Here is a 25,965-nt window from a genome sequence, read left to right on the forward strand (position 1 = left end):
ATGAAATACACAAACATAGCAAACATTAAGGGTTAAAATGAAATGATTTATAGAAGTTGCACTGCAATACCACCATACACATCATACATGAACGGAAGATTGACCAAATCCAGTGGGCACAATAAAGTTGCTGAACATTGAGGCTAACTTCAATTAACGAAATTAGTTAACTAACTAAACTTTGAATGAAGTTCTTCAGGTTAACCACATTATTCATTAATGTTTTACTCATGATTCAGACTCATGTATGTTAAGGGGAAACTGGAATTGTTTCCACTGTATTGTTTCATTTAATCAATACAGATAATATGTTTGATAAATGATGATGGTGACAAATACAATCGAGTGAAATATATCCTACATTGGCTAGTGCGTTTATTGCATTGATAGTTCTCCTAGTTAATCAAATAAAAACTTAGCTATGATCATTTGAAAAGGTTGAAGTATTTCAGACAATTTTGATCCTACTATCCAAAACTCTATAGGTAGACGGATTACCGTATAGATAAAATAGTCTAGCATTCTTCTAATTCTAATCTGAGTCCAAAAGCTCATAAGTATATTTTGAAAATTCATGTAATGGCTTCATTTCACACAATTTTTTAAACGCATGCCATGTGGATTTCTTATGCGTGAGTCCTCAAGGTCAAATGAAACAAAAAGTGGATTGGTTTATGAAATTTATATCATGTTGAAACAAGTCTAACCCTGTTAACAAATGTTCAGTGACCTCGTTGGGTTACTGAACTCCACCACCTGTTAAATCTTTCTACCAGGGCTTTAGGAAATTAGTATGGTGGTGTGACTGGAGGGGTAGAGTATATACCTATATTAAATAAGTTGAATTAAATAGAGAACGTGTACATGTTTGTCTAAATGTTGTGTATATAGCACAATCTACCCGTGACAGTTCATGCTTGTGCGTTTTCAACACTGAAATGACCTTGAAGTTAAACATTATGCTCTTAGTAAAAGTTCCATGATTGGTTTACAATTTTTCAAGTTTTCTCAAATATTCCCATAGTTCTAGTTTAGTCATTTGTAAAAAAATGTGACAATGAATGGTTTCATCTGGTTTTATCCAGTTTCATCTTGAAGGTTTATTTGGTAATTTCACTGATTAGATACACTGTGTTCACAAGTAAGCCTTGGTTGTTTTTATGAATCGTTTTGTTAAATATTATACTTATAATATGACGCATATCAATACCAATTCTGTTGTTATCATAGTGACAGTAGTTAGCTTATTCATTTGTAGAAATGACTTATTTTATGTATAAGTTTAGTTAAGGCTAATCACAGTTTTGAGGCGACCAGAATTATGGGCGTATAAATGTATCTACATGTATTCCCTAGTGTTATCATCGACTATTCACATCAATCAACCGATTAAGAAGTATTGAGTGAAAATTATGTAAATTTGTTTGTCGATAATTTTCAAACATTATTAAGTCTACTCGTTTTTTTGGTTATTTCGTCTGACTGATTTATTAGGTATTAAAGTAAATGTGAATACAGTGTAGAGTAATTGTGTAACTTGTAGTTGCATATTTCTTTCCTTGCTATCGACAATCCTCAGTCAGTTGGGTCTCATTCAGAATGAAGTATAACTTGTGTATTTCCATTAAAATCTTTTCAGTCATAAGTTACTTTTACCTGACTTTTGAAAGAAGTCTTGTAGCGTTCAGACATTGGTAGATATTCGTCTGGCCTGGAGGTACTCTATGTGCCTAGGGCGTTGTGTTAAGGCCATCATTTTTGGGAGAATCTGGAAGAGAATAGAACAAGTGAGAAAGTGGACTGAAGACTCGGTAAACACAATACAGTACACGTACATTTAACAATGAAAGCATTTGATAACAAATAGCAATTAAACAAGGTTGGAATCAAGACAATCTGATAACTGAAACTGGAAGTTGACAGAGGTTTCGAATGTTTCAAAATTATTGTCGTCAACGTAAGTGATTTTTACTTCGAATCATTTTATGTACAATTTGATAGATTTCACCTGGTAAAAAGATATATTCCAAATGCGTTTTCTTTGGTTATCAAGCAATATGATCGCAATTGTTCATGTTTGGTTACATTTTTGTAAATGTAGCCCTATTTATCATAAAGCTCGATAATCAAAGTTAAACGAATTGGTTAAACTTCAAAATCGATGAGTATATTCGTAATTTCTTTGTAATGCAGTAACAGTTTGCATTGTAATTTTAGCAACCTCCAGGAATTTTATTGGTTACCGACCAGTATGAGTAAAAGTGAGTGGTCTTAAGTTAAATATACACATCAATTTCTAGACTATACTAATTAAGTATGTTAATCACTAGAAAGGGAACCGAAAAAACTTGCTTTGACCTACTCTAAACACGTCAACGGGATGTTAATGGATCTGTGTTGATTTTTTCGTAGGATTGAAACAAGAGCTCAAGCCACAAAGTTACTAGTAGTCGTATTTTCCTCATGAAGTAGCATAAAGTGTTCATCCTTGGTACCAGTTGACTGTCACCATTATATATGATCATACTGTGTTGATTTCTCGAAGTATGTTCATTATTTTAGTTCGGGAAAATAAATGACGAGGAATAGCACACTTTTAGTAAGTGATTTACTTTATAATATAACGCATCTGATGTTATCATCCAATGTTAATAAAATAAATAAGATTATTTTGAAGCGTATCATTTAGTTCAGACATTCAAAAAATAATATGAGCGAATGTTAATTATTATCAACTAATGAGTCTTCATGATATTTCACTGTAAAAATAAGCCAATGGAGTATATAAGTCGGAATTTTAACTTTATTTATGCTTTATGGCTGAAAGTGGTCGCCAGGAAACTATAAGCATAGGTTTCGTAATGTTCAGCGCTTGTCAGCAAGAGGTGATTTCAAACATGAAAGGGCCGACCCTCCCAGTGGGCTTTAAACTAGCGTCAAGTGATCAAGACTGGGTATATCTTACTTGAAGATTGTCAACTTGCATGAGACCTAGGTCTATGGTTTCCTATATATCCAAGAACATAAAATCAAAATATGGTACACAAGATTTCTAGTCATTTAGACTTGTTAGCACAATAAAACTTGGTCTATATAAATTAATCAATATCAAGGAAAAGCAAGCATAATACGAGTCACTACCCAGTGGTCTGTCAGGAAGATTTTTCGCAATTTAATCATAGTAATTTTCACCTTTAACTACAATCATTTGGACAAGCAATGGTAATTAGACGGAACTGGACACCTGTTTGCAACTGTTCAACCATCGGCGTTATTGGCTACGCATATCACTTAACTCAAACAGTTGACCTTCAGACCTTGCGGCAGGCGTAATTTATAATCCAGCCTCTGTTTAAACATCAACTATAGCATAATTTTAACCAGGTTTTTCACACAAAGAATACATGTCTAGAATGTGATCCTAAAGTGAGTACCTTTTATAATTATATTGAAATATATCATTGTGGTATAATCATACAGCAATAAAAATCACATTGATCTGGACTTAGGTAGTTGAAGTTTTATAACAAAATTCTACATCAAGAATATGTATTTGGTGATTTTCACCTTTTACCCTGTCATTTCCTATCTACAATGGTAAATAAATGTTCCTTAACAATTATAAACCTCCTGAGAGCCATATAAAGATATTTTAACTAAGCTTTTTTATGGTGTATTATAAGTCATCTATTGCTTCCTAACACTTAATAGATCTTAAGCCTATTTGCTTTGAATTGGAAACCATAACCTCTGAAGTCAACCAATTCGAGAGTTGATTAGTGACGTACCCGTGAAAAAAATATATAGTTATGTATATATGCAGTTAGAGCACTCCCATAACCTGGTTGAAGTCAGAAATGTGGATTATAGAATTTTGGCTAAATTGACTAAATGGACAGTGTTCGCTGTCATATCTAAAGATCTTGAGTTCGACCTCCTGTAGTTCTACAACTGATTTTGGTTTGAGTAAAAATAACCTCATAACGTACTCTTTTTTTAAAAAAAAACTGCATAGATGATACATACTTTTATCCTTTTTATTGTTTTTTTTCAGTTACCATAGTTACAAGTGGTTCTTTTTCTAATACTACGGTAATGTGAACTTCGCTCCAATATATATTTAAAAGTAATGGTTATCACGAGTCAAATTATTTGGAACAGTTAATTAATCAGTCAGAGAAAACAAATATAATGTATGTCTGTCTGTCATTAAGACCATGTACAATAGAATGTAGGTACAATAATTTGGTTAAAACAAAGTTAAATTTAGTTACTAAGTCTAAGTACAGACAAGAGTTGATTGTTTTATTTTTTACTTTAACATACCTGTTAAGATATCCTGGTTGTTTATTACACTTTCATATTTCAATAATTAGATAAATTTGAGTGCGGGTAGAGGAGTTGAATGGGTAAATGTTATTTTAAAAATAAATCAACTGATATCATATCATTTTCTGACTTTATTTGAGTAGTTTAACTAAAGCTAATTATTGAGCACATTAATTTTCTTTTATATATTTGAGTATGGATAGAAATGTTTTTTTGTAGAAAAAACTAATGAAATGTAAAATTGGTGATAAAGTTACTATGTTAACACAATGTTTATACAATATGAATAATAACAGTAGTATTATTAGTTGAAACTAACTGCTATCAATCTAGTATTTTAGTTAGTCAAATCTTATCTATTCTAACAGTTACATTCATATATTTAACATATACTTTATTAACTATGTGTCAATATGTAGAATTGAACAGATGTCATGAACTGGTAAATATAGAAATTCAGCAGGTCAGTTTACTTTTGAATTGATATAAGCTAAAGAAACAAAAATGATCGTACAGTTGTTTCGTCCCACATTGAAACTCTTACTTTATGACAGTGAAACATGGTCGGTAAGAGTAGGAGATATTCGCGGACTATTAGTATTCGATCATAGGTGTCTTCGAAACATTGCTCGTATATCGTGGGACCACCGAGTAAGTAATGCAGTTGTTAGGACACGGATACTAGGTAAGGATGGCAAATCGATTGATGAAGTAGTGAAACTTCATCAGTGGAGATGGCTGGGACACGTGTTACGTATGCCCAACCACCGACTACCCAGACGTGCAATGTTCCATGGTATAGGAGTAGGTTGGAAGAAAGCTAGGGGCGGCCAGACCAAAACGTGGCACAAATCCATGAAGTCACTGACAAGTGGACTGAGCCATGTTGGTAGGTGTAGACTACCTGGTTGGGATCCGCGAGATCATATCAACCGATGGTTAGAGACCTTGAATGACATGGCTCAAAATCGTTTGCAATGGCGAAGGTGCATCCACTCTTTGTGTTCTACCAAATTCTAATCTTCTGAATTCTTCATGTCCCTATCCTTTTTCTCTTTTCAAATTTATTTCACTGTATTATACTCCTTGAATAACATCTTCAAACCCTAATCTTTCACATAATGCTTATACTCTTACTACTTCTACCACTATGGGATTTGAATCGACAACTTCATCTCTGTGCTAATGTGGTATGGCAACTTCAACTGATGTACGTACGTACGAAGTTCTACGTTGTGACTGACTGACTGACTGACATTGAAACTCCGCATAAATGTATACACGTAAGCGTACACCTGATAAAATACAGGATTTACAATTGCATGATGCCATTAGATCACATAGTGTGAAGCGATGATTTACTGGTTAGTTCAGCCATTCAGTCCCCAGTTCAAATCGATCCCCATGTTCTCCGTTTTCGGGAACCAAGTAGTATCATTAGCCCTGAAACTTAAAATGTGTCTCATATTTAAGTAATTGATGAGTGAATATTCGATTTCTACTGACTACCCATTTATCCAACAATGTTTAATAAAAAAGTGGTATTCGAAAAGGATGAGATTATCCTCAATTTTTTGAATGTTCACTCAGCGTGTACTACTCACCACTTTCCGTCATTTTCCCGTTCACCTAATATGTGAGTGCTATATATTACAGTTTAATTTTCATAAAGGGTTTTTATTTCAAGATCTAACTTTCATAATATTTGTATTTTTCATATGGCCTCATGTACTGTGCTACATTCATATGTTTATAAAAAGAATTTGCGAATAACTCCAAACTCTTAAGATGAAATTTTTGATGAAAATTTCACTCAAATATATCAAAACCATTCAAAAGGGTTGAAAACGATATGTTCACTGAACTCCAAAAAAAAACGTTGAGGATAACCGCAGCTTGTTGACAAAACAAGTTACAGATCAAAGTTTTGTCCGACTAATTTACATGAAGTAATTTTTAAAAAAAAGATTTTCCTTTGAAAATCCATAGAAGTTTTGTACATCCACATCCACACACACATTGTCCTAATATCAAAATGATTATGAATAAAAGAATTTCAGAAATATGATACATAAAATATTACTTAAATGGTTCCTTGTTTATTAGAGAAAAAAAGAATAATTTATCTTTATCTTTTTTGCTAGACCTGATATGTTCTTTTTTAATATTCATACTTGGTGAATGATGGATTGAATGAATACACAATTGATTACAATCTATGTGTGCAAGTTTTAACATGATATTTTCAATGATTAACATGTTTCAATTCATGGATAGATTATCAATAATAATAATAAGAAGAAAGAATTTACACAATCAGATGAAGTTATCATTGCTTATTATTATTATTATTATTATTAGTAGTAGTAGTAGTAGTAGTAGTAATAGTAGTAGTGGTGTGGTGTGGGCTACTTATGTCCACGTAAGTAGTATATGGTGATGGTCAGACATAGAATGTATTTTGACAGAAGATCGAGAAGGAGCAGACAAGAATGAAGCGCCATCGGCACGAAAATGCATGAACAATGAAATCAGAGAAGACGGACTGATGTTTGCAGAAGGAACAGTTAGGATTGAGACAATTGATTGTTATTTTGCAAATTAACTGTTTATTGTATGGTTATCAGAATTTAGTGAGATAGTCTGTAATTTGTGCTTAAGTACATTCGATTGTCACCAGCCGTGTTCTTGTACACAACAGTCATACTTTCTTCGGCACACTGTGAACAGAAAAAGAGTAAATGAAAGATTTATAGAATATGAAAAGAAGAATTTACGCTGATTGTAAATATTCTAAACTTTACAATTAATAGTAAAATTTAATAAATCAGGTTAAAATGGAAATTTGAATACGATAATAAATCAGAACAAAACATAATAATGATATTCTACGTTTTGGTTGAAGTCTATATGATTAAAGTGAGTGGAGAGTGAATTGAAATCAGAATTAATATTTATTTCATTGAAATCCTGATCCGATCCAAGTTAGAACTTGAAAGCTCTGGACGGCTTTAAATTCCTAGTATGGAACTCAGAAGTGTCCATCCATGACTCTGTATACTGGAATTGAACACAGGACCTTCGATCTCTCACAAACGCTTAACCCTTAGACCACTGAGCCAACATGTTATACATGTCAGTGATTAAATAATTAGGACTAAATTGATTAAATGAATGAAAGTTAATGGATCAGCTATAAAAATCAAATTATGTAGTAGTTGTAAATGTTTCAAGTCACTTATTATTTACTGCCAGAGCTAAGAAAAGTTTGATCGCTGTCCACTTCTATATCTATAAATCACATTAGAAACATTTTATAACAATCGCTTTCGAATACGCGAAGTAAATGCAGTTTTCGTTGTTTGTCCGTCATATTGATAGCATTTATCGCTTTTAAGGTATAAGCTTAGAGAAACATGTTCAAAAACTTATTTTTTGATTGATTTATAGTTATCATGTTTACTTACTGCTTGTTTAGAATATATTTTTCGATTATGGATTCACACGTTTTACTCTCTTAACATAAATGTGCTATTTTGAAGAAAATTAATTAGATGAAAATGAGCACAAAATGCTATCAAAATCTAATGACATCTAGATTAAAATATACGTTATGACTTGTAATACTACATGTGTTCAAATATAATCGAGATGTAATCATAGACAATATTAATCTTGGAGATACCTATTCAGTTCAAGTTCGAGGAGTGACTCCTCAAGAAAACTACCTGCTTCAGTTTGGATGCCCGGGCGATATTTCAGCCCCCACACAAATGAAGTGTGGTGTATATATATTTGGTGCTTCCTATGTGTTTAAAAGAAACTCAAGTGTGACTAACTAAAATATTCGGCCAATCAGTAAACATTAATTACCTTTACTTCACAATTCTTAACATTCCAACTAATTCATAATCACCAGCACTGCTGTCACATATTTTGTAAAAGGCTAAGCATTTTATTCATTTAAGTGTTAATAAACCCTTAGTTATACTCTGTTTTCTGATTTCCATTCAATTGAAAACTTCAAGAAATATTACCAGTTGAACAAGATATCAGTGAATAGGTTTTTTGAACTCTTATACCATTCATTGTTGTGCTATAATTCTATCATCGTCTTGAGGAATAAGTGATATCCTCTTAGTATAGTATAATTTCAAAAACTAAGTTGTAGGTTGCGTTATATAATGAGTTAAATCAAAGTTAGAACATGGTTTAAAATAGCTCATTCCAACGGGTTTATACATATTAACAGTTAAAAGGAATTCAAGTATAAGACGAGAACATGTGTTATTAACCTTTAATTTATATTTCTCATGCGTCTGCTGTTGATTCGGGAATAATTTCATCCAAAAATGTCTCAGAAATCCATCATCTCTTAAATCCTATTTACATTTTGATGCAATCATGCTCCTGAATAAAGATTTTGGACTAAATGTTGTGGAAAATTCAATTTCTAACAACTATCGACTTAACCATTGCATGTACTTCGTGATGTAGAAAAAGATTTTATTTCTCTCATGTGAAAGACTGAATCGATGAAAAAGATCAGACACAGGCTTATTCACCTTCTAAGCTTACAAAATTTATATTTTATGCCGTGTATTTTCAAATACAGTTTTTATTTTACCCATATATCCAAGTAATAAAATTTAATATTAATTTTCTTTCATAGTTAAAAGTTCACTTATCAAGTTTTAGAAAGTATAGAATAGATTTCGAATATACTTCTACTAGTTTTGTGTTTTTTAAGCTAAATATTTTAATCATGATGTCTTCAATGTTATCTTCAACACCTATTTCAATTGATGAGTATTTTAGAATCTCTCGAATGCCCTGGTACGGCCAAGAGTGCGGAGGGGCCACTCTTCCTCTCAAAATGCGCTCACATGGCCACGCGTGTATAGCCTCTGCCAGGGAAGTCCTACTCACTGCCTTCTCGTGGCGGGGGTGTTGTTCACGAAAGTGAGAGGACGAAAAGCGAACGTCCGGTGCTTTAACCGGGTTGGTGGACACGGAAAGTTCACCTGAGGGAGTTGGAAAACCTTGATTCCAAATCATTGACGCACATGGACTCCAGTATCCTGAAGGAACAAATGGTGTATGAATCAATCGTTGGTCACCGACTACCATGGGACTGCATCTCCTTACGATGCTCCACTGCCTTATGGATCAGATCTTTAGGTCAAAGGCTCCGGGTGTGGCCACCTAAGAAAACCACCTGCTTCGGTTTGAGCAGCCGGATAGTATCACAGCCCTCACACAATTCAAATGAGATTTGTGTGGCGCATATATATCTGGTGCCCCTTTGTACCAATATTTATGTGTTTAAATAAAATAAATAACAAATCTTCAAGTATAAATCGGTCTATTCTAATGATCCAGTTAGAGGGTGATCATCTTCCATTGTTTTATTCACTTTATTTTCACTACCTTACACATTTTCTTTGGTTTAGCTTCTGATCATATGATTAAACAACCTGTTGCTCATCAATCGAATCTGTGTCATTTCAATTAACTAATGCTTCCTTTCTAAAAATCATATTGGATTTGTTTTATTTCAGTGTTTTTCCATTTGATTATGATAAAATGTGATGAAATGATTGTGTTAATTTGTATACACCAGTCATTCCTATAAAAAGTTTCAAAATAGTGACTGTATTATTTAAGATGTTTTTTCCCTTTCATGGTGAGATGATCTATTTTTTGAGGTTCTGTGAATTTTACTAATGTAAGTAAATGAGATATATTTAAAGTAGGGATTAAACCCTTACAAAATGATCTAATTTTATAATATTAGTCTGTAGTCCGGTTTATAAACTATACTTACCCCTTTCAATTCAATCGTCAATACTTTAACTTTATCTTAGATATACTACTATAATCAATTGAACTTATTTTATTCACAAGTTATCATAATTTGATTTCATGTTTAAAACATTAACAAAAGAATAATAACAACTTATTTACATTGTTACATTCTAGTTCATTGACCTACTGACCTATTGTTTGTTTCTAATTCTTGTAAAACTATTCAATTAAAAATTAATACATTTTTGATTATTATTATTAGTAATATTATTGTATTTAAAGTTAAAGTATAGAACTATAGTGATTCACAAAAAGAGAGTTCAATATTGATGAGTTATTACTTGATTGAGAATAGAAAGATAAACAAAGAAGTTGAATGAATAGTTCATGTTGGTCAGTTAATCAGTAGAAATATGAGTATTGAATGTATTCATAAATTCTCTTGGTATTCCATTTAGGTTTCCGAGAGTATATATTGTTCATTAGATCGTGAAATATGACATTAATGAATGATATGATTATTTGTAAGCTTCGACATTCTTTATGTTGATATCTAAAGTGGTTGCTTCATTTTAATTATATGTAGTTCTAAAAGAGAGGAAAACAATTGTTGATGCAAAATTATCATTGGAATCAACATCATCTAGAACTTAGTACACTTATAATCACTGAGTAGTAAACAATGTTGTGTTACTTCAAACTTTTCGACCAATTTACAATGTAGCAGCCAGCTTTAATGCCTTAACATAGTGTCCATTATATTCGCATGTTAGTTGGTTTGATCCAATCAATATGAATTCCTGGACGTGCTATTTGACACTTGAACTCTTAATCACGTTTCACTTAAATAGACAGTTATGTTTTTAGCATATTAAATAGTGAGGTGTCGAGAAGTTAAAATTAAAGGAAAATTGACTTCATCACTAAAATAATGACTAAATATCGTTCCCGATATTTTAAGCTACTTCTCGCTATCATGATGAGTCCTCTTGTATACATAAAAAACAGTTTGAAAAGCTTCTCATATATTTGTTTTCAAGATATTACAATTGTATCAAGTGTTGTATCCTTCTATAGATTTCGCCTTGGATACCTGTATTTATTACATTTCACAATATACAGAGTGGACTGATCTTAGTTAAATGAAGATTGAAAGCTGGGAAGCACTGAACGTCTGCTTCGGCTTGTATGGGACCTCTCAATAGTGAGCATACACGACCTCATCATTGGACTTGTAAACCTCAAAGTTGGGACATCTGTCCATTATTTCCTGGTTATCAATGATCTAACTAAGACCAGTCCGTAGTGTAACCTATGAAGTTTGACAACCCCCACAAAACCACGTAGTAGTAATTATCACATTGTCAATAAAATGGAACAAAGTCTACTCAATATCGCTCTAGAAATAGGCTAAAGAGGATAAAATCACTCAAAAATTATATATTTATAAAAACTGTCTTTAGCAAATTCACCATCTACTTTGTTCAAAGATCATTAGAATAGCCCACGTGATCAGAGAAGTTTCTGAGTTAAATAATAATAGTTTCAGTGGTACTTTCATTAGAAAATTACTAAAATAATGTTAAGGACAAAAGGACGTGTTCTACGTGCCATCTATTCCGATAACAACAACTATTTGGTCTCATAATTATGAGAAGATGAAACAATAAAAAGTGTAAACATTGTTTGTTTTATATATTTGCGGTCAGCTTTTTGTCACCCACGTTCTTCTTCACTTATTAAGAGAAAGACATGATTAACCATGGATTAACTTTCCACATTTTAGAAATTATCCAGGTTTGGAAGATTCCTATTAGCGTAAACAAAAGGTGGGAGAAACGGTCGTTCTGTCGAAAAGATTCCACACATTTCATTGTGATTAATGAATTGAATTGACTCAACAAATGGATAACACTGGTAGAAATTTTAGATAATTTTCAGACATTTTCAGCCTACTTAATAAACTTCAGTAGTAAAATAGTTATATTGAAAATTTGATTTTAAAAACCACATCCTTATATTCACTGAAAGTTCAAAAGAAAAATCACTTTTTTTTTTAACAACTTTCGATAGATAATGTCATCCATTCATTATATTATGCTCTTACAATAAAGAATTAAAACCTTATATGCACTGGGGTACCAGTTATTCATAAATTTAATCGCTAAAATTCAATCATATTACACTATTCAACAAGTATTCAAATTTTTTGGAAAGATTATGTTTATATCTTTGTACTATTCAAATAATTGAATGCTCTCTATTTCCAAACATGTTCTCTAAAAAATCTTTCTGATCAAAAAGATCTTACTAATATTTATGGTTTGGAAAGAGGTTATAAGTGAACACGGAGAAACTATGTTTAACTAAAGTCAAACGTTGAAATCATGAGTCATTTGAAGTTAGACCACTATGGAAAACCTGGAAGCACTGGACGGCCGTTTTGTCTCATTGTGGGACTCCTCATCAGTGCGCATCCGCGATCGCACCTCACGAGATTCGGACCCAGGACCTACCACTCTCATGATTTCAATTATGAAAATACTGAAATCTCCACAAAACCCCTGTTTATTTACAAAAGGTCATTTCAATTTAATTTTGAAAGTGATATTTCCTGGAGTTCTAGTGGGAAGCAGTGACCAGTGAAGTTCAATCAGGTCTGTTGTGAGATATCAACTCACTGAAGACAATTGGTGAACGGTTGCTCAAACATCATGGATTGGTTGAAGTTAGACATTAACACCGTTAGATGCTGGCTCAGTGGTCTATCGGTTAAGTGCTCTGGCGCGAGACTGGTAAGTCCTGGGTTTGAATCTCGAGTGGCGGGATCGTGGATGCGCACTGTTGAGGAGTCCCATAATAGGACGAAATGGCCGTCCAGAGTTTCCAGGTTTTCCCTGGTGGTCTAGCTTCAACTGACTAATGATCTCAACTATGAAAATACTGAAATCTCGACAAAATCCCTTCTGATTAAAGTCGATCGCTTTTTATTATCACACAGGTGTAGGAAAAGAAAAAAAAATCAAAATTAAGTAGTTTTTCTTTATTGAGTTCATGTTTTTAGAAAAAGTAATTATTTAAGTACTGTTCTACAGTTTATTTCATATATTTTTAACTAAAAGCATCCTTTTGATTAACTGTTTATTACTATATCCTTTATAATTTGAAAATACCTGACAGTTTACCATAATTTTATTATATAGCTTGCATCGAACATAATTTAGTTACTCAGTTATCGAAATTTTATGGTCTTCACTCTCACTTATATGACCACACAAACTGTAAGTCAAAATCCTAAAAGGTATCTATGATCAACTGTCCTGTCTTCTGCTGTTCTGATTGGAAGTTTGGGAATAAGGAAATTCTGTGGCACAGTATGTGGCGTTAACATATAGTTGATAACATAGACGTCGGGGATTGGTAACAAATTTCTTAAATACATATCACTTTACGTGCAGACTAGTTTGTTCATTCCGAATCGCTAAGTAATACTTATGTTTCACCAATAATATTATTTAATAAACGCTTGATCATCTCTTTATTCCCTAGTTGAAAATTATCATTAGTGGTAAATGATGCATACAATGTAGTTGGTTATTTAATGATGACGTGTAACCATAAAAATCCTATAATGATTTAAAATTCATTCGTTTATCCCTCAGTATGAGTCTTAGGGATGAACTTATTCATAACAAGAGAAGATAATAGAAAAGATCTAAATAAGATTGGTTCGTCAGAAATTTGTTTCTCAACTTAAATACAAACATTACGAGTTATGTGTTTTTTGACTTATGTAGAATTTGATCTTACTCTAGCATTAGTCTGATATTCGATAAGAAAGGTTAATTAGTTTGTGTTTAGCTATAAAAACAGTCTGAAAAATTTAAAAATGGTGAATTATATTCTTTGTTCTGCAAGTTACTTACTATCATTGTTGATAGAAATGGTATGTAGCTCAAGGATCAATATTTAACGTACCAGTCAATGTAGCAATTAATAATAATGGATAATAACATGACATGGCTTGATACTTGTAACGTAATAAATAGGTAAGTTGGGTGGTTAATGCAACATTTTTGTTTATAAACAATATTAGAAGTGAGGTAATTAACTCAGCAAAGGGGCTGAATGATCACAGCACTAAATTAAGAATGTACTGAATTCGGAAATTCCAAATCTGACCTAGTCGTTTAAAATGTATTGTACTTACTATGAGACTAAAATATTCTAGGTTCGATGCCTGGAAAGGTTACTTGAAAATTAATAATCCAACTAAGATGATAACGAAAATGGTTTTTCAATTAATTGATGATTCATCTTCAATGCACCATACTCAAAAGTTTCTAATTTAATCTAACCATTGATTGGATAGAATTTAACATAATATAATTGAAATCAACAAAGTGGTTGAAATCAATGTTTTACTCCAGACAAAAAGAATTTTGAAAACTATGATTGATTACATTCAGTAATAGAAGAGGTTAATTAGATGGAATTTTATTCAGATTTTCTTAACATAAACTGATCGATTCAATTGTATGGATACAACTACGTGTTTTCAAGTTTATTATACGCAGAAAATATTTTAAACTACAATATGAGACTTTGATATTTGTTTCGTTTTATTGAACTCACTTAATAAAATTGTGAAATCGATAACAACATCCAATTTATAAGACTAAGTAGGTGATCTGCTGAATAATTATGGGGGACTGAGGTTATAACGATTTATTTTATAAAATTTAGGATAAAATGAACTTATCTTCTTGAAAATAATCTCCATTTGTGTCCCTATTTCTATTTCTATTGATCGAAACATGTCTGGAAATCACTATAATTCAGGCTCATCAGTTGCTTGGTCTTCGATTTTCGTACATACCTTTCTCAACCACAAGTGATTTGCTAAAATCATCTAAACAGATTTTCTTATGTTATAATATTTATCAATAATCAACTAGACAATGATTAGGCGATTTAAAGTCACAATAAGTTTCGTACCTGAAAAGAGTCCCCGAGAAGCCCTAGAGGGATTTAGTTTTGATTGGTGTTCTTCGACAAGCTTTTCATACAATCTTGAAGAAAGCGATGTTCTACTTGAGATTTCAATAAGGATAATCTAATTACATGAACAGAAATGCTATATCAGAACGAAAGTTTAAAAGGGAGGGTAAAGAGGAAGTATAAATCCTATTAAGTTTGTAGAAACGCTTTGGTAACAAACCTCACTCAGAATGAATCCTAGATCCAATGTTTCATTCAAACTACTTTGAACCTATATAACACCAAATAAAAAACTATCATGATGTCTAACCAGTTAACATTACGGACCGATTGAAACTTAATCAACATAGCCCAACCAACAGTAATGGCTCTTCTCAATCATCTTCTACACATTGATATTTTCTGATATTTCTGCATCTCAATGATTTACGTAGTGCTATTCATATCCATTGTGCTTAGTCCAATCCATTCATTATTATCCCTTTAATCCACATTGTCATTATAAGAATCTGTACTATGTATATAGAGTTGTGTTATATCAACTTGTACCTCCAACTAATCAGATAGTTTTCTCTATGGATTGGTTAACCAATCTCTTGATAGTTTAATTGAAGGAGTTTTTGTAGAGTTCGAATTAATTTAAGGAGTTTCATGTTAAGATGAAACGGTTGTCCAGGGCTTCCTGGTTTTGATTGATACCCTCGCCTAAGATTAATCTGTGGTAAATACAAACTACAATCTCTTAGTAGTTTTTCAAAATTCTTGTCGATACACAATGAATTTATTTATTACTTGTCCTTCTACAGTTAACGACAAGACAATTATCAGTGATCATTTTAACATAGTACTTCAAAGCTTTTAGTTACAAAAGAAGAAAGTAAGTCAATCCAAATCAAGAAAATTTTGTACACATACAATCAAGCTACTTAGACAGAAAATGAGTGCGTATATACACACGAATATACATTCTGCTAAGTAAATAAATGAGGTAAATGAAATAATTTTTAAAAGGAAATGAAATAACACTTGAGTATTTCTGCTCAGAGTCAATCACTTAGAAGAGCTTTATTTCTGTAGTAATAGATGATTGGATATATAAATAGGAAACGATTGAAGTAGCTAGAAAAGTCTGCACAAATCTTGGTAATTTCATGGAAGGATTGTTATCAGAAATTTAAATTCATTTAAGAGTGAGATGGAACTAAGATATCTGTTAGATTGTATAATGATAATAAACACTGTAATTGATAAACTAATAAATTTAAATGAATTATCAATTATAAAAGAAATTATAATCATTATGTGAAAAGATAGTGATAGTACACAAGAAAATGTAACGTTATCATTTCAACTTTCTCTTTTTTGACTTCATTTTTCAATATTGTCGTTGTCATAATCACAGGGAGTATACAGGGTAAAATACAGCAAATGATTGATCAATGAATTGTGTACATTCAGTGAAATGTAGGTCTAACGGAGGTTGGTTCCAATTCACGTGGTTTAAATCTAGGATCAAGTAAATTATAAATCATAGTGATTAATTTTCAATAAACAATGCTTCTCTTGAATGTTTTTATAAGCTGAAGCTTCATTTTATTCGAAAACATAGTGATAATAATAATTAGTTCCACCGTCGACTATTCAGTCGTGGTCGAACATACTCTTTTTTAAGAATGAAATTTGCCCCACTTACCTAACGTAACAAGCCTATTTTCGTCAGTACCTGGACAGTACTTACAGGTTGTGTATATTATACATATTGAAGGTCTTAAAACATTATATTAGTCACAAATTATACAGCTGGATAGCTGTGAAAGTTCTACAGTTTATTTAACCTATTTTTTATTGTAAGCTCTCTAGCATATTGAACACAAATATTTCTACGTTCATATTAAATAATAATCTTTGAAACTATGGAACTTACTATCAGCTCGAAAATATATATCAATAATTTTCTTTTCTAGTTACAGATACCATTACCTATATGATTCTCTGATTATATTTATGACAATATATGAATTAAATGTAGTTAAACATCTTAATGGTGGATATTAGTTAGTCAGTAAAACAGTTTGGATCTAGTACTAAATCTGAGGCTTCTATGCAGTGGTGAAATGTCAAAAATTCACTTTTCATAGTATCTGGGACTAATTCTTTTATCTCAATGATCCCAACACAGAGATCATGACATCCAGTGATATTTGCTGGTTGTAAATACTTTTGATAGGGTGGCTTGGCTCATTAGTCTCAGTTCAAATTCACTAGTCTAATGAGTATCCATATGAATGTTCCAAAAGTGAAGACCTTAGTTATTATCAAAAGTTTTGAAAGTTCTACACCACTATGCAAATACAAACGTAAAAGAATTAGTCTTTGTAATATACATGGATAGTGATGAACTAAATTTAATATATGCATAAACATCAATAATTGTGTATAAGACCAAGTTGTAAAAAATGGTGAAGTTTGAAAATTATGTCTAAGAAGGTTAATTATATGCAAAAACAATCTATATTTTATTAACAATTTATAACGCATATAATAAAACTGAGGACAATATTTATTAGGGTTTTAGTTTCATGTTTGAACATTCATGTATATATATACATAGTATTTGGTGATAATAACTTAAGTTAAAATTCACTTAAAGGGTTTCTATCTTGATTATGTCATCATTAATATTGGCGATTGCAGATGTATGAACTTTATCATGTGTTCGATTATCGTCAAACAAAATAAACTAAAATAAAACCACCAGTTCAAACCCAACAATTCTGTTTAATATATTTTCTATATTGAGGTAGCATTGGACGTTGTAGTGAAGTATAATTAAAAGTCCAGAACTAATGACTGTCAATGTCTAATCTGAGATTATTACAGTCATTCACCTTTTGATTGATTTGTTTAAATGTGATTATTAAGAATTTTTAAACAAGTATAAGTACTTTTCAAGTCTCAGTTTTACCTAGGTTCTAGTCTCCAGGACAATTGTATTTTTAATAAATGAATTTGTGAGTCGACCTAAGTTGCAGCACTATTGAAAATCTGGAAGCACTGGGAGGCCATTTCGTCCTAGTATGGGACTCCTCAGCAGTGTGCATCCACGACCCCACTCGTTGGGCCCTAACCCAGGACCTTCGGTCTCGCGTGGGAACACCTAATCTCCAGACTACTGTGTTGACTTCCAACAGTGTTAATGTGTGACTTTTAATCGATCCATGATGTTGCGCAACCCTCCATCTATTGTCTGAGGTAGATAACCACCTCCATTCGATACAGATTAGACTCCACTGGTCATGTCACAAATAAAAGTCGAGGAGATGTAAACCCAAGACAAGTATACATTGTTTTGTTAATGAATAGCAGTATCTTAGCTGAAAATGGTATCATAAGTGCAGTTCATCTGATTTAGTATCTGGGTCCATGCAGCCCTTAAATAAAGAAATTGGGCCACCACGTTTGTCACATTAATTTATTTTAATTAACTGCTCTAAAACTCATAATCCCTACTTTTAGGAATGATTAATTATGTAACTCAGTAAATAAGTTGCACTTGTTGGTTATTGCAGTTTGATTTAATGATATTTTATATTTTGCTGATGCATTAGGTTATTAATTGACTAATATCAACTGCCACTCAATGAATTTATTCAAAATGTGACTGTAAATTGTTTCCAATAAAATATAAATGTTGATGTATTCAAATATGGTTTTGATCGTTTTTTTATACAATATAACAATCTATAGTCTTTGCAGTCTTCCGTCGGTATTACATCTATAATACATATGAATTCTATTCGAGTTATTATCATTCAAAAAACAAATCAGATGCCTACAAATCGCTAGAAGGTAATCAAAGAGAAATAGCTGAATAAAACTGTTCATAAGACATCAATTTTTGTATGGTGCTGGGTTCGAGTCGCGGAGTGAACATCAACTCTGGGATGTGGGTAAATCCATTTGACGAGCCCCATAATAGGACGAGATGAGCGTCCCGGATTCTACTAGCAGTCACCATCCATCTCTGCTTATGTTCATAAGACATATTTTGTGCGTTCAACCTCAAGAATAACCTCAAGTGAACAGGTCGTTATACTTTGGTTCACAAGCAAACTAAAATTCATAAGAAACACATTCAACTTAACAAATTTATATTTGTGTAACTATACAAACATGGGATATCCAGTATTTATGTGAATATATCATACACAAAAGCAACAGAGCATGACGTAAACCTTAAGGAGATTTAGATCCACTGTAAGTTAGTTTTGGTATAGTGAATTTCAAATTATTCATTTACATTTATATTCTCGTTACTTAGGAAAAATCAAAATCAAACGACACCATTTCCTGCTTCATTGTTTCGGTTCGTCATTAGAATGTTTCTTATGTTATTAGATTCAATTTACTCAATTCTGCGGATACTTACTGTTCACTGAATTGATGTATCGGTGGAAGTTTAAACTGATTTCCAAACTGGTGACATAACATCTCAATATATTGAACAATCGATCACTTAAAAAATATTAGCTTGTTTAATGAAATTAACTATTCTAAAATGTGTTACGCAATGAATCAAGTTTATCTTATCATTTTATGTTCACTTTGAAAAAAAATTTGAAACTGATTATGGATTTGTAACATCTTACATAACTTTTTATTTTTCCAATTTAAACCATCAGTTTACCAAGTACTATTCCAACAATTTTGTCACTAATCAATAATCAGAGTAAAATAAATCTGTACTAAATTTATAAATGATCCATTGGTCTAATAATACTTAATGAATATCATTTGACCTGTTAAAAATGAGTATTTTGATGTCTACAAAAGATAAATATAAAGGCTGATAGCATGTCGGATTTACTTTAGGTCAAGTTATTTAATTTCTGTTTTGACAAAATAGAAAATGACTTATTATATGGTTTTGAACTGAATGCTGAAAGATTTTAGTGCTCTATACACCCTTCTGGATGCCCTTCACTTCTGCTGCGAAAACAGTAGTGCAAAACAGTAGTAACAGATAAAAGTATACTCTATTGTTAATAGAGTACTAACTTTTACGCGTTAAATAATTATTCAATATAATTTGCATTCAGTGTTTTGTTTGATCGGAGGTTAGAAAATGCTATGAAATGGACTCAAATGGAAACGTGATTATTGGGATGATGGTTCTTAGAAATTGTTTAATTTGATAGCTTATAAAAATGGATTGATTAGACAATCAACTTTTAAGTGTAATGTTTTCCTTTATAACTAATCATAGTGACCATCTCATTCGATACTATATTTTTTTAGTATGGTATAAAGCACTATCACAAAGATAATAAATACACCTTTTTGATGAACGGTGTTAAGGATAATATTCAAATCAATGGTTGCAGGCTGTGAATATTCAACACTATTGATAATTCACATATCTAATCCATGTATAAATACGTAACAATATCTTATATTACAAGTGAAAAAATAAACTGTCGAATAGACTGTTTTATTTGTATCTCTAAATGCAATTACAAGTAACTGGAAATATTTGGAAAATCGCATGCTTTATTACATTCATCATAAAATTAGTTTTATATTCAATCTCATTTTAAGCATTTTTTTTCCCAAAGAAATAAATGGCTGTAGACTGAACAAATAAAATGATGTAAAAAAGCGTTTTTAAAGTAAAGTCTTATGGCCTACTTTTCACTAACAGATATTTCTCTATTTGGTTCTGTATAAAGTTGTAATGTACATTGCATACATGTGTGTGTGTATGGCAGTGCAAGAGTGTTACCATAACGACCGTATTGTAAATGCATCCATCATTTTAAATAGCGTTAAAAATCAAACAAGCTAACTAGTAAATAATTTATAATTTAACCTAAAACTTAATTCATATTTTATACCCTTGGTAAATGTTTCAATAAGATGGTTTGGTATTTTAGTACTGATAATCATATGATTAGGTAGTGAATGAGTATATTTCAGTTTTTTTAACTGTCAGTTTAAGATAGTGTTATATGCCAAAAAGGCGTTTGACTTATGAAAATGTCTGGATGATTCAAACACATATTAGTCAGAGGCAAGTGATTATAATTGGGCTTTGATCGATCCATAATGGAATTAGATTAGTTGCATAAATTTGTGAGGAGCCTGATGAAAATTTTGAGGCCTCATTTTCTGAAAATATATTTGTAGTCGAAAACTAACTAATTATCTCTTTTAATGTCGTGTACTTGTACACTAACAAAACATGTACAATATCTGGCGAACATAATTTCTGAGAAACGTAGGCGACCCCATATTAGTGGTTTGTCTACCTACCTCTTTTTCCTTTGGATAAACTAAAAGGGATTACTATAGAATTCATACATCAAACGTAATAGAGAGCAGAAAGAGATGGTACTGAAGCAAGACCGATTGTAAACATTTACGTATGCATGTGAACGGTATCTAGCCGCAAATAAAATATCTTTATATATATATTACTTGGATATTTATTAGTTACATGGTTACAATAGGAAATTCTGTCTCCACATTCCATATTTTGTACTAGGAATTCTTCATTGCATCCAGTAAAACCAGTATTATTATTCGATAGAAGTTAGTGTCGCAACATATAATTGACTGAGGTGGCTAATTAGAGAGGGTTCCTATGAAATCTCTGAATGATGTTTAGTTCTTAATTAAATTCGTCAGTTGGCCTAAACAGTTAGTGGAGGCTACCTTTAAACGGAGCTTCGAGTCAGACAAGTTAGGATGTCTGCACGAGCAGAATTTTCTGATAGCTGTTAGTACATACTCTTTTTGAGACATCATAAGCACGAAATGCAAGTTTAAAGCTTAATATTGTCTGTCTAACAGAAAATTCGATGTATATTAATGCTGATTTATTTATTCCGTTTGCTCGACTGAAGATGAAATTCGAGCTCCTTCATGCAAGCTATATGAACTCTTGACGTCTTTATCAAACGTGAAGTATTTAAAGCAAAATTTTGAACAAAATTTCGATAATATCAGGCTTGATTTCAGTATTACGTTACTTACATTTATCTTATTATGGGCAACTTTGAATAGCCATTGAAATGGTAAGCTGGTTGTGTTAAAGAGGTATATAGAGAAAGCTTATTGTAAAGTACCTCAAACACAGTAAATATTTAAAAAAAAAAGAAGATAATGTCTTTAACATAATCAAAAATCATCCCGCTGTAGCTTCCATTGATCTTAGTCTTCAATTATTCGAAAATCCAAATCTCAAGTAATTGATTATTCAAACTGGTAACAGCTATATTTTAGAAGGACGTTGATAAGTACTGAATCTTATTTAGTGGAATTATTTTGTTATTCAATGTTCACTGAGAGTTTTGCTTTTAAACCGCGATCAACTTATACTAATCAAAATTGTTCTTCATTGTGCACATATATCTTCTTTCCTTTGTTTAGTGTGCAAGGATAAAGAAGTATTATTTCAGGCGTCAAATCTAAAATAAGGAGGGATATTTGAGTGAATGAGGATAAAGTCTTGCCGAAATGAACTTTTCACGTTTCTTAATGTATGTAAATGGTCGTAGGACTGACAACTCTGGTACTGGGTAATGCAATTTAAATTCTCTCAGTTTATATACACAGTTTGGTAATAAGTGCTATTAAGCACATAAACATATTCCAGGGCTTTTTGCAGATTCACTTCGATCGTTAAATATCTTGTGTGAACCTTCTAACAAAAATGATAGATGGGTACAAGTGAACTAAATGGATTCATGAAATCCAGCAAATTATATTCATTGAATACAGTAGATACACGAGGATGTGCATAACATTTCAAAAGAAGGTGGCCATTTCGTATGGCTCATTCAACCTTTAATGTGTATGAATGTTGATCCTGAAGCCTGATATATATTTAAAATATTTGATAGAAGAACGATACAAAAATTAATGGATTATCTGAGTCTGACTTTCTTCGTTCTCTGATGATTGCTTTAAATTGAAATTAGATAAATTAGTGCTTCAACCCATTTCACATTCGAATGAAAGATACAGCAAATAGTTGTGACTGAGAGATATTTGGAAGTTTCAGAGTAATGCGAAACAGTTGATAAATGCTATAATTTCGAAATTCTTTACTTGATATCGATTCGTGATATAAGTTATCTTCAGGCTGAATAGTCGTTCACACAAAAGTACCTCATTAAATGGTTTATTATCCGTAGCTAATTTGGTCAGCTGGTATCTTATTGGTCAGACTTGAAGTAGAAAAAATCTTTATTTTATATCAAGGTCTGACTTCAGTTCAACAATCATTGAAAACCCGTAACCATTGAACAGTTAAACAATCAAGTATGGGGCCTTATATCAGTGTACACCCACAATCTCACTGGGAATCGAACCAGTAGCTTCAGGCCTAACGGTGAGCGTCCAACCATCTAAACTACGTAGTTAGGACCCATTAGTTTGCACTTCTAGCAGTTGGTGTCGTTAATGATCATATCATAGACCAATTAGACCTTGTTTCTTCAGACTCGTATAATGGGAATACATTATATTTTAAACATTAAATAATTCCAACCAGATAGGTTGCTTTCGCAGGCCATGATTTCATATTTCAGCTTAAAGAAATCCACTAAAAACTCAATCCCCATTGAAGAGACGAATATTATTTTGCGTAGATTTTAATGATTTAACAGTATTTTTTTACTAGTTGACATCATCTAGAGAATCACTGACATTCATGTTGTATCTTAATTTGGAACATTCTAGCAGTCCACACTTTTTACCCTATGTGGGATGGACTTTTCTTTCATGATAACAAGTTATTCTACACTAATATTTCACATAGAACGATTGTTATTATATGGATTAGGATGTAATATGACTACGACTGTGATCATATATTGATCAGAATAAACATTATTTGAAACAGTGACCTGATGGTGACTAATCATGAAATCCAAATGAATTACCACTAAAGAAAATAAAAACCAAACTTACAAAAACTTTCTTTGAAATTCCTGTTCTAAAGCAATGGAACAACAAGTCATTCAATCTGATCTACAACTTTGCTTGCTCAATAATTTTAGCTGAATGATTACCAGATCGTCTGTGATTTGGAGAATCTGTAGGAGTTTGATAAAGATTTACCGTTGATGAAGTTGCATGTAGCCCTTTATTCTGTCTTTTTAATCCTGGATAAAGTGTATTACGATAATCAATAACTTTTTGAATTGATTGTCCTGATCGATTTTGTGAAACAGGACTATAATAAGAAGTTTTAGATGTCTTATTAACAAAAGTAGGTGATTGTACTTGTTCAGAAGATAAATAATGTAAACTTGTATTGTTTTTATTACTGTTAATATTTTTATTCAATTGATGAATTGGTAAATAATAATTGGTTTGATTAGTTGGTACTTTCATTCCATTTGACTGAATTTGATGATTAGATGTATGATTATTTAATTCTACATCGACTAATGTATTTTTCAGTGTACTTTGAATATTATGCGTACTATGAGAAGATTGTAAAACCTATATTATGATTAGAAAAAAAGGATAAATAATTATATTAAAGTAAGATCGGAACATATAAAAAAATTGTGAGTTCAGTAGGAATAGATTAATATGTACATATTTTGATTCACAGTCTGAAGTTATTTGATAAAGTATTCAAAACAGGAGAGTATAGAATAACTCTAATCTTAATTTTAATGTAATATCATTTATTAAGTACAATTTTATGAACGTGGTTATGAAATCTACTTTTATAATTGAAATTTAATCCGCAGTTTGAACTTTATGCAAGAGTTTATAGATTATAAATATAGTTGAAATTATGAGTCAATTGAAGCTAGACCACCATCGAAAACCTGGAAGCACTGGACGGCCGTTTCGTCCCATTGTGGGACTCCTCGGCAGTGCGAGTCTACGATCCCTCCTCGCGAGATTCCAACCCAGGACCTATCAGTCTCGCGCGCGAGCACTTAACCGATAGATCACTGAGATGGCCGGCATCCAACGGTGTTAATGTCCAACTTCAACCAATCCACGAAGTTTATAGATTAATTAACCAATGGCTCATACATTGTCAATTTAAATCATTTCACCAAACATCTTTCTTAAAACTTCACAAATCACGACTCTTCTCAATGTTATCACTAATAAATCACTCAATAAACAGATAATATAATAATAATAATAGTAATAATAACGATAACTCATTCAAACGTAGTCTACCTTATTAACAGGCATTGTATCACTACCGGTATTCTCTACAGATTCACGTTGTCCATTTAAGTTTACTGAACATAAAGAATGAGTTGATGACCAAGAAGAAAGAGATGATAATGTTGGACTTCGATATGATTTTGTCAAATGTAACAATGAATTCTGCCTTTCATTTAATTGTTTTGGTGCTGGTTGACATTTATTCTCATTCAAAAATAACTTTTTTGTATTAAATGATGATTCTTGATGTTGGTGAAAGTTAGATTTTAGCTTATGAGATGAATCCGATGAAAGTTGATGATACAAAGGAGAATCATGATAGGAGTTCATTTCTGATGATTGATCACTGCAACGGTAACTATCTTCTGTATAGTTCCCGTTTAGCAATAATTGACTGTTTGGACTAGCGTCTAAACCAATATTATTAATATCACCATTTTTATTATAACTATCAAATATATCATAATTGATTGTCTGTGTTCCCATATCACTAAAACTCCTAGTTGCCGTTGAAATAGCTGTATTGTATGACTGAGACTCTTCCGTATCTAACAAAGACGATGGCACCGGTGATGATGAAGATTTTGTTGTAGCTGTATAATTACTGAAATAAAATAT

General features: G+C 31.8%; 2 protein-coding genes across 2 annotated transcripts in view; one reads left to right on the top strand and one right to left on the bottom strand.

The window, feature by feature from the left end:
• Nucleotides 1-6,547: 6,547 nt before the first annotated feature.
• On the top strand, nt 6,548-6,769 carry Smp_202510 (uncharacterized protein; the record flags this gene model as incomplete). The annotated part of the gene is made up of 1 exon (XM_018796856.1): nt 6,548-6,769. One exon carries the CDS (start codon nt 6,548-6,550, stop codon nt 6,767-6,769), a length of 222 nt encoding a protein of 73 aa, XP_018651955.1.
• Nucleotides 6,770-16,329: 9,560 nt separating this feature from the next.
• The window catches only part of Smp_145410 (putative starp antigen), a gene marked incomplete at its 5' end in the record, with an annotated part of 39,343 nt that continues 29,707 nt past the window's right edge, over nt 16,330-25,965 (bottom strand). Inside the window, 3 exons of the mRNA XM_018796857.1 lie at nt 16,330-16,644; nt 24,115-24,651; nt 25,357-25,951. Of these exons, the coding sequence (XP_018651956.1) occupies nt 24,175-24,651; nt 25,357-25,951 (1,072 nt within the window). The 3' untranslated portion in view covers nt 16,330-16,644; nt 24,115-24,174. The remainder of the gene's footprint in view (nt 16,645-24,114; nt 24,652-25,356; nt 25,952-25,965) is intronic.

The sequence above is a fragment of the Schistosoma mansoni genome, chromosome 4, assembly GCF_000237925.1.
Source record: "Schistosoma mansoni strain Puerto Rico chromosome 4, complete genome".
NCBI lineage: Eukaryota > Metazoa > Platyhelminthes > Trematoda > Strigeidida > Schistosomatidae > Schistosoma > Schistosoma mansoni.